This window comes from Nymphaea colorata, chromosome 5 (genome assembly GCF_008831285.2).
Source record: "Nymphaea colorata isolate Beijing-Zhang1983 chromosome 5, ASM883128v2, whole genome shotgun sequence".
Taxonomy (NCBI): domain Eukaryota; kingdom Viridiplantae; phylum Streptophyta; class Magnoliopsida; order Nymphaeales; family Nymphaeaceae; genus Nymphaea; species Nymphaea colorata.
The window spans coordinates 14579321-14588999 of NC_045142.1; the positions used below are offsets into that span (position 1 = coordinate 14579321).

At 39.8% G+C, this 9679-nt stretch overlaps 1 protein-coding gene across 4 annotated transcripts in view; it reads left to right on the forward strand.

Annotated features, from left to right (window-relative positions):
* Positions 1-5819, forward strand: part of LOC116254123 (ATP-dependent RNA helicase-like protein DB10) — a 32839-nt gene extending 27020 nt beyond the window's left edge. For all 4 annotated transcript variants that reach the window (XM_050077893.1, XM_031629242.2, XM_031629241.2 and 1 more), the window contains 5 exons: positions 927-995; positions 1481-1750; positions 2063-2413; positions 3864-4141; positions 4487-5819. In XM_050077893.1, the coding sequence (XP_049933850.1) occupies positions 927-995; positions 1481-1750; positions 2063-2413; positions 3864-4141; positions 4487-5372 (1854 nt within the window). In that variant the 3' untranslated portion in view covers positions 5373-5819. The remainder of the gene's footprint in view (positions 1-926; positions 996-1480; positions 1751-2062; positions 2414-3863; positions 4142-4486) is intronic.
* Positions 5820-9679: the final 3860 nt, after the last annotated feature.

The following is a 9679-nucleotide window of genomic DNA, read 5'->3' on the forward strand; positions in this document are numbered from 1 at the left end:
AACAATGCTTGTTCTAGTATTAACTTAGCTTTGTAATAGCACAAAAGGTTTGAATTTTGATGTGTGTATGTGTATGTGATAACCATCAAACTCGTCTACGTTTTACTTAACGAACAAACAAGGCACAATTTTAGGCTTGGGAGGGATTTATCAGGGTACCTATTCCACTGGCAATCCATTTCTTGGAACTGAAAGAAATGGGGACAAGATTGGGTAGATGAAAACTGAAAGCATGCTAGCTTTTTGCTGAACAATTTTTGAAGGTAATAGACATGTAATGCATTGTTTTTTATGAGAAGAATGCTTTAACAGTGGACGAAATGATTGTGCGGTCTTAAACTTTTTAGTCCTACAAAAGGTGTGTTTCATGCATCCAACTACAATCCGGTTATGTGAAAAAACTTGCCTTTCCATATATAAAGATGGTGATGACACATTTTTTGTGTTTGAATGATCTTGTCTGCAGAATTTTATTGATTTTGTGTAAAAAAGGTTTAGAGTATATGTTGTACAGAGCATTATCACAAATATTAATGATATTTTTAAAGCATTGCAACAGAAACATTTTGGAAAAATATTACAACATTTTTCATAGTATTGTCAACAAATAAATATGTTGTTTCTTTCCCTTTAATTGATATGTATTAAGTGTATGTTTTCCATTTTTTTGTTTTTTGAAAATTTTGACAACTATTTTGAAACTTTAACAACACTTTTGAAAGAAAATTGAATAGAAAACTCATAATTTCATAATAATTTTCTATCTTTTCTGTTTTTATTTTTTGAGATTCCCCTGTCACACACACACACACTCACACTCACACTCACACTCACACTCACACATATATATGTGTGTGTGCGTGTTATATGATGAGATGATGATGGTGACATACTTTGTTCATTTAACTTTTGCACTCCTTTCTTAGGGAGAGAATGTTCCGGCTCCATTCATAACCTTTGAAGCAACTGGTTTTCCTTCTGAGATACTTAGAGAGGTATGGTCTCCTTTTTTGTACTTTTTTGCTTTCCTCAACCTTTATCTGCTGGAACCTTTTATGCTTTTTTTTTTTCCTTTTTATGTTAAATTGAAGTTGAAATTTTATTGTCACTTGTCGCAGGTGCGATATCTGCTCCAGGTGAGCATATGTCGTACACTGTGTTGCTAGATACCCCTACCACAGCAACTGCAATGTTCTTTGGGAACTGGCAAATTTTTGTTGGAGCCTTTCCTGTGGACAAGTTCTCAGAGGGCAGGGATCCTGTCTGTTGGTTCTGCCATTATGTCAAAATGCCCCTTTGCTGCTTCGAGTTGCTTCAGTAAGCAACAGTATATATATGGGGTTTATTTCTTTTGTTTGTCTTCATCAAATGAAATTGCACTCAGCAGTTTTTCATTCAATGTTTCTTGGTGGCTTCTTCCATTTTCATGCTTGGATCTCTTTGAGTTCTGAAACCATTTTCTACTTTTGTCTTCTTCCAGATGCACTCTGCTGGCTTTGCTTCCCCGACACCTATACAGGCACAAACTTGGCCTGTTGCTCTGCAGGGTAGAGATATTGTTGCTATAGCTAGAACAGGTTCCGGGAAGACCTTGGGCTATCTCATTCCTGCATTTATTCATCTGAGGCAGTGTAGAAATAATCCTCAGATTGGCCCAACTGTGCTGGTTTTGGCCCCAACACGGGAACTTGCTACACAAATACAAGACGAGGCCATAAAGTTTGGGCAGTCATCAAGGATTTCTTGCACGGTATGTCACATTCCTTACTGCATTTATAGCCAGGATCACATGTTTGGTCTTGTATATTTAAGCTACAAAAGATTTTGCTAATGGTTCCTGATTGGAAAGTATTGAGCCTATTAAAGATTTTTTATTTGCTACAAAAATACTATTTTGCTCCTCATCCTATTATATAAAGTTTTTGAGTCCTTGAAATGGCAATACAAGCAGGATCTGTCTGAAGCTGAACTATGTGTTACATAAAAGCAATGGCTGCTTCATATTTAGTTATTCAATTTTGGTGCTTCTTATGCCACGTGAATTTTTCTGCGACTTTTTCAGTGTTTATATGGGGGAGCTCCAAAGGGTCCTCAGCTGAGAGAACTTGAACGGGGAGCTGATATAGTAGTAGCAACTCCTGGACGACTCAATGACATTTTTGACATGAAGAAGATTAACTTCTCTCAAGTATCCTTTCTTGTTCTTGATGAAGCAGATCGAATGCTTGACATGGGATTTGAACCCCAAATTCGTAAAATTGTCGATGAGATCCCATGCCGCAGGCAAACACTTATGTATACAGCAACCTGGCCAAAGGATGTGAGGAAGATTGCTGGTGACTTGCTTCTGAACCCAATTCAGGTGAACATTGGTAATGTGGATGAACTTGAGGCCAACAAAGCAATTACACAGGTGTGCCTGGGCACCTCTTTCTCCTCCTTATGTAGTTGTTTCAAATTGATGGTTTCTTATGCAAAAGAATGGGGGCCTATGTCATATGGGTAGCACACAGAACATTATTTATAAAAACTTGGGCGCAAGAACATGGCCGTATATGTGTGTGTGTTTTAAGTTTTTAAGTACGCAAACTAACAAGCAGTGCATTCATGTCATAAATTCATAATCATAAACAGATAAATAAAGTAATAGACATAATTTAAGGAACATAAATAAATTCAATTTAAACTTGAAAAAAGACAGAAATGGAGTCAGTCAAATCTGATTGACTTCATTGTCTGATGACTTTAGCTTGAGTGCATCAACCACAAATGACAGCATTGGCTACGTCCATGGCAAGTGCAGAGCTGCATCCCTGTTCAGCCATGTTGACATGGGTGTGTGGAGCCTTCCTAGCCAAGTCGGTGTTACATAGATGGGGAAAACTTCCACCCTGTTAAAGGCATAGATATCATACAAGTTAGGAATAAGCAGTGAGTATGAATAGTTAATGCACTGTAAACTGATCAATGCTTACATGTTTGATCTGCATTGCTTGCTTATTTATTTATTTTTTTTGCATTTTTAAAGGGAAATCCATTCGCTCAGCAAGTTGATACATCTTAATGCATTGTTTCCATTAATGATTGCCTTATTTTGGTGGGCGTACTTGCACATGTCAATGTGTTTGGTTGCTCTTCAACCCCAAACTGTGAATGAAGCAAGAAAAAGATGTCTAATTGCAATAGTTTCCAGTCACAACGTTCTTTTTCTTTATTTGCTTTGAGATGGTAACTCTGTTATGAACATATTCCACACATGAAATGTTGGTAATAACTAATAACTTGTCTTTGTAGCATAAATGAGTTAGAAGTGGTATGTTGCTTGAAAATTTTGTAGAGTAACTTCTATTTTTTGCATATCTTGCTTGTGTCATGATTGGTAGAGATTTATTCTGTGACAAGGATGAAGGTTTAGAGGTATCTTGACTCTCAAATTTGAGGTTCTCCAAAGTATGTGTACAACTGATACATTCTTGTGATGCTTGTGTTGAGATGCATGGGTGGGGCTTTCCCAGATCGTAATCCATTTGGGATTTTGAGTCGTGAAAATTTTGTGAAAGAACAATTTTCGTCTTGTGGAAACATCAAATGCATACAGAAAAGATACTGTTCTAGGATGTTGGGAGTGTGGTTTGAAATTGACCCAACACATCAATAATTGGGCATAAGTAATCTTACGTAAAAACCAATGCTTGTGAAGTTGACTAGAATATGATGGGGTTTGCTATCGTTCAGTTAATGTGGATGCCCCAAAAACCTGCATGAGTCTGCATCTTGGTATAAGCTTACTATTTCGTTATTGCTTCTTTTCTTCCTTTTCGTCACTTTAATGTTGTTCTTTCTTATGTTCCCACCATTTGTAGTTAGTTGAGGTAGTTTCCCAACCAGACAAGCAGCAACGTCTGGAGCAGATTCTTCGATCTCAAGAACAGGGATCCAAGGTTATCGTCTTCTGTTCAACGAAGAGGTTATGCGATCAGCTTGTTCGTAGCATTAGACGAAACTTCCGTGCAGCTGCCATTCATGGAGACAAGTCTCAAGGTGAGAGAGACTGGGTGCTGAATGAGTTCCGCACTGGCAGATCTCCAATACTAATTGCCACTAATGTCGCTGCTAGAGGACTTGATATCAAGGATATAAGGTTAGATATACTTTTCATGGTTATGAACAGCCAATATTATTTCCACTAAATTCTGTTGTTCTAGCTCCCAACGGTTGAAGGTTTCTTTCTTTGTAAATAAATACTAACAATAAATTGGATCATGGCCAAGCCTGACTGTGAGGATATGGTTGACTGAGATCGGGTTGTAGAGTTCGCATTTTGTTATTCAGATGACTGAGTTGCAGTAGGACGGTGTGTCAGGTGAAGACACTGACAGCATGAGTTTTGCTGTCACCTCCGTGGACAGATTTTCTTTTTCCATGATAAGCTATTTTCTGTTGGTGTATAGTTTCACAGCTGTTCATGAAACATAATTTTTTTCAGGGTGGTGATTAATTATGATTTTCCTACCGGTATCGAGGATTATGTCCATCGAATTGGCCGAACTGGAAGGGCTGGTGCTACTGGTATATCAATTACCTTCTTTTCTAACCAAGATTGGAAGTACGCTGCAGATTTGATCAAAGTCCTTGAAGGAGCTAACCAAAGGGTGCCTCCAGAAGTAAGGGAGATAGCTACACGTTATGAAAATTCTGTAAAAGGTGGACGTGGTGGAGGCTTCACAAGATGGGATTCTGGAAGCCGAGGAATCCATGATGGTGCAGACATTCATATTCGTGGCCCGGGCCATCGTGGTGGCAAAACTGCTCCTGGTGGTGGTCGTGGTGACCTTTTCAATGGCCATGGTGGAGGGTACAACAATAAGTTTTCTGGTGATTATAGTGGTGGCCATGGTGGTGCCTTTGGTGGTTGTCGAAATCGAGGGCGAGGAATTGGTGGGGTTCCTGGTGGTCGGTATACTGGGGCCCCTCACAGCCGTCTTACTGCTATTGGCGGGCAAGGAAAATTTGATGGTCAAAGGGCTGGTGGCGGACGAACTAAATTCAACAGTCACAAGTCAAGTCCAGACAAGGTGCGGACTTGGGGTTACAGTAGGAGTCGATGGCGTAGTAGGAGTTTGAGTAGTTGCAGCAGAAGCAGGAGCCGCAGCCCCAGTAGAAGCAGGAGCCGCAGCCCCAGCAGAAGCAGGAGCCGGAGCTATGACCGTTTCTCAAGAGGGGATGGCTCACCAGCAAGAGTGAGGTCTCCACTGCTGGAACCATTGCCTTGCTTGACCCATACTCCAAGGGGTGACTTGGTCCCTCCTATATTAGTGCAAGCAGAACCGGGGCAGATGCCTGCTGGAAGTTCTCATGAAGTTCTAACCTAACTCTGGGCTTTCGAAGTGTAACCTTGCCAGTGTGATTCGGTTGATGCTTGCTTTCTTTTGATCTTTTTCTTTCTTACAAAAGGACCTATACCTGATCCCTTTTCAGAATAGAAGGGATGTTACGAGTGTAAATGTGCTTGACAATATAGGAAGAGACCAGAAGGGAATTGAAAAAAAGTGAATTGATTTGTGGTGTTCCGAGTGTATGATTCTGGTTTTTTTTGTCGTCTACATGGTAAGCCATGTCTTTCCTCTGCGACCGTGTCCTTTTTTGAATGTTGTATGACCCAAATTGGTTCCAGCATTAGGCTTCTCTATTTTCTCGGGGTTGTAATATTGTCTCCTATTGTGTTGGAAATATCATGGACGGGAACTAATGATGCTTTTGGCATCCAATTTTTGTGTTAGTGAAATATGTGTTGCCTCAGGGCGATTTCATGTTGCTCACTCAGGTGTTTTACTACATGTCTATATATTTTTGTTCGACATGCTGCATAGTCCCACCCCATTTCGGTTGGATCTAAACGGTACCTGGGGGTTCATGTGAGCTCGAATTTCTGAGTCAGACTGTGTGTCTGTGTGTTAGCGGATTTCTATTGCATGTGTATACATGTCCTTTTGTGAGCATGCTAAATTTCATCCTTAGGTTATTATTCTTTTAGAAAGTGGGGCAGCAAGCTGGTCTGGCTGACTTGTTATTCGTTCATAAAATTCTACCATAATACGTGTGGTCAGCCTGTGTTGTGGTCCTTGTGGAATGTTTGTGAACAAGCTTACCTTGTGCACAAGTCTGCTTAAGGCCTGTTTGGTTTAATTAGCTCTATCACTGATGAACACAAAGCTATTTTCTGCTCTACTCTTCATTTTTGAAATGCCATGATATCAGTTAATCTTATTTGGGACGGTACAAACTGCTTAGCCGGCAATTGTTTCTATTGTCACATTTTTAAGATCTGAGCTTGAAGGACATTTCAGTGAGCCATGACACAGGGTGGCGATACCTGGCTCTTTTATCACTTGTTCATGTCATTTTTACCCTTGGTTAGTGGAGGGAACCATATTTCCTCCAGCCACTCAGCCATACTGTTTTAGCTCACCACATTAAACATCACAGTCCTCTGACGGAGGTTTGATCCATGCAGGTAAAGTGAGAAAGGAGAAGGTCAACCCTCTTTCGTTCCGTATTCCTAACACAAAATTAAGGGCCCCATCTCCCTTACACGTTAAGGAGATGAACGAAAAGTAACAGTCCCTTCCATTCCATCCTTGTATTTATAAGGGATGGTAATGAGAGGGGCCCATGTCATGTAGAGTTAGGAAGATCAAAGGAAAAGCAAAATTAGTTTCCATCTTGTGTTTGCCTATGTGTCAAAGGGATAGGATAGAGGAGGGCTCATTTGCCAACTTGTCGGGGGATTCTCTCTTTTTTCTCCTTGTTGCCCATTTTGAGAAAAGAGCTGTGGTGTTTTCTCTCTCAGTCAAGGAAGCCACACCTAAGGAGCAACTGAACCAATGGTACGAAGAATCCTTCCAATATTTGCAAGAATCTGATTAAACCTCAATACTACAATTCCAGCATTTTGCCTTTGGAAGATCATGATCAATCCATAACAAGCATTCAATATTCTGTCTGCAGTTTATACAAATAATGAAGAACCACTAGTAGTTGCTAACAAGTAACAACCAAGAGCTTGATCCACGATAGGTTTCTCGGTCACCAAATAGAGGTTAAGCACCCTTAGTTCTGAAAAGCAACCATGTAAGTTTGGGCTCCATTCGAGTTGTGGGTTGAAAGTTATGGCCTTGGGAAGTTGGTGGCCAAGAAGTCGATCTAAGGCCAAGAAGTGGCTAAAAATGCCTGAAGGAAATAATTGGACTGCTCAAACGGCTGTCTCTTCATCTTCATCTTTATCTTCATGCACCTTTGGGACCCTCATTAGGATGCATCTCGTTTTTTGGCTTAGGGGATCAACCAATGGAAAGTCAGCTAGGGGAAACCACCAGAAGAGAGGAAGGGAGACAGGGAGTGAGAAATGCATAAGGTTATCAACCGAGTTAGAAGGATGCTGACATGAAGACATAGCTAAGGCCTTTGAAGGCCAATTTCGGGCAGGTAAATTGTGTAGGTTGGCTGATACGAACATGCTTCCTGAGTGTAGGATTGTCTGGATGGCCAACTAAGACTGACAAGGATGTCTTAGCTGGCTTGGCATCGGTAGAAGAATTTTGTCTTAGCCAGTAGTATACTTGGGGTTGGCATTCATCCTAAGGGTTGTCATTCTTTTGGAAAGTCGGCTAGCAAGCTGGTCTGGCTGACTTGATATTGGTTCATAAAATTTTACCATAATACTGCAATGAGAGTGTGGTCAGCTTGTGTTGTGGAATGTTTGTGAACAAGCTTACCTTGTACACAAGTCTACTTGTAGCCTATTTGGCTCAATTAGCTCTATCACTGATGAACATGAAGCTATTTTCTTCTACTTTTCATTTTTGAAATGCCTTGATATCGGTTTAATCTTGGTTGGGACGGTACAAAATGCTCAGCCGGCAATTGTTTCTGTTCTCACATTTTTTGGGATTTGACCTTGAGGGAGGTTCCATCAACTTCTCATGGAGGAGGGGACAATGAACAAGGTCCAACTATCTCTGGTTCCTAGACGTTTCAGAAGAGGGAGGGGAAATCATTTACTGTAAAATCTTGTGCAGAACGTCTGATTCACAAACCTATGGAGAAAGATGAAGTAGGTGAGCCTTTAGAGGTGGAGGATAATGACGTAAGACCGAAGATCTTCATTTCAGAAGAAGACAGAGAGATGATGAAGAGACCGTTCCAGTGGTGTGCCATTTGCTGCTTCATTGGTGGCAACTCCAAAACATCGGTTTGCGCTATAATAAATTATAAGCAAGCAGCCTTTTTGTCACAAATAGTTTATCGACGCATAGCCTTTTCGTTACTTTTTCTTTCAGTGACGGGACCTACAGTGACAATCTTAGTGGCACAGCGCTTTTGTCATCGAAAATTTTTAGTATCACAATTCCTGCTTCACTAAATCTGATAACTGTTATAGTGACAATTAGGAAAAAGCTAAGCTTGATAGTCCTGCTCATATGAAAAAAATAAAGTAACAAGAGAATGGAAGAAAAGATAGCCAAAAAAAAAAAGAAGAAAATGAAGCAAAAAGGAAAGAAGAAAGAGACAGAACATGCTTGTTTTCATCATTTTTCAGTTGGAAATCGGGTCGCTACATCTTTTCCATCTTTGTCTATAATTTTCTCCAACAGAAACACCATCCGTCTCTTGATTTCTCATGTCTGCTTTCAAGGTCTTCCGCGTTGGGTTTTTCATCCAAAGTTGTAGAGGCACGCAGTGTTTCAGCGAGTCGGCGGTGGTTGGAGAGGCTGGGGTCAGCCTCTACACATTGAAAGCTCTCATACAGAAGAGAGTTTGAGACAGCAGAGAGAAGAAATAGGAGAGAATGAAAAGGCGCGATTGGGCTGGAACCTCGTTTTTCTGAACTTTTCATAAACAATGTTATAATTGTTAATCCCTATAACCAACAAGATTTGTCTTCTCAAAATTTTATCAAAGTGGATTGCATAAAGAAAATTCACCTTCTGGAAAATTTCATAACTATTGTTCAAGTTTATTATTTTCCTTATATTCGGGAAAGTCACAAACTAAGTCAATCAAGTTCAGGTAACTTGAACTTGACTTGCTTATAAGTTTGTCGATTTGAGCAAGTTTGAGTCAAGCCCGAGTTCGCTCCACTCATTAGACAACCTTATCTATAAGACTGCATGTCATGCAACTAGAAGACCCTTCATTTATGACTCCAATGACCCAGAAAAGAAACATTTCTTTAGGGCTTCCTATATATTGTTTATAATTAAAAAAAAGCTACCCTTTATACACATTTCTTGTAATTTTTTTTCATAAAAATTGCTAAGCAAAAGCATAAGATACATGTCCATCGGCCCTAAAAAGAATTTAGTGATAGAAGGTAACAATAAAAAATTTGTAACAAAGAATTTTCGTTCTACAAGTTAATAGAAGTTCGCTTCAGGCCCTTAGGGGCCATTTGGCCACGGTAATAGACTGTGTGTCAGAATTTAATGAATTTGTCTCAATCTATAAAAACTGAAATCATTATTAAAAAACAAAAAGAGATTTGCATTTAAAAGTGTAAGCCTAAGCATGGAAGTTTCTATAAAAAGTATAAACATTTTCGGTGGACTGGAACAGCAGACTTCGTTGATGTACTTTTTGTCTAGCATTCAATTTTTTATACGAAATCTGTTCATGCCAA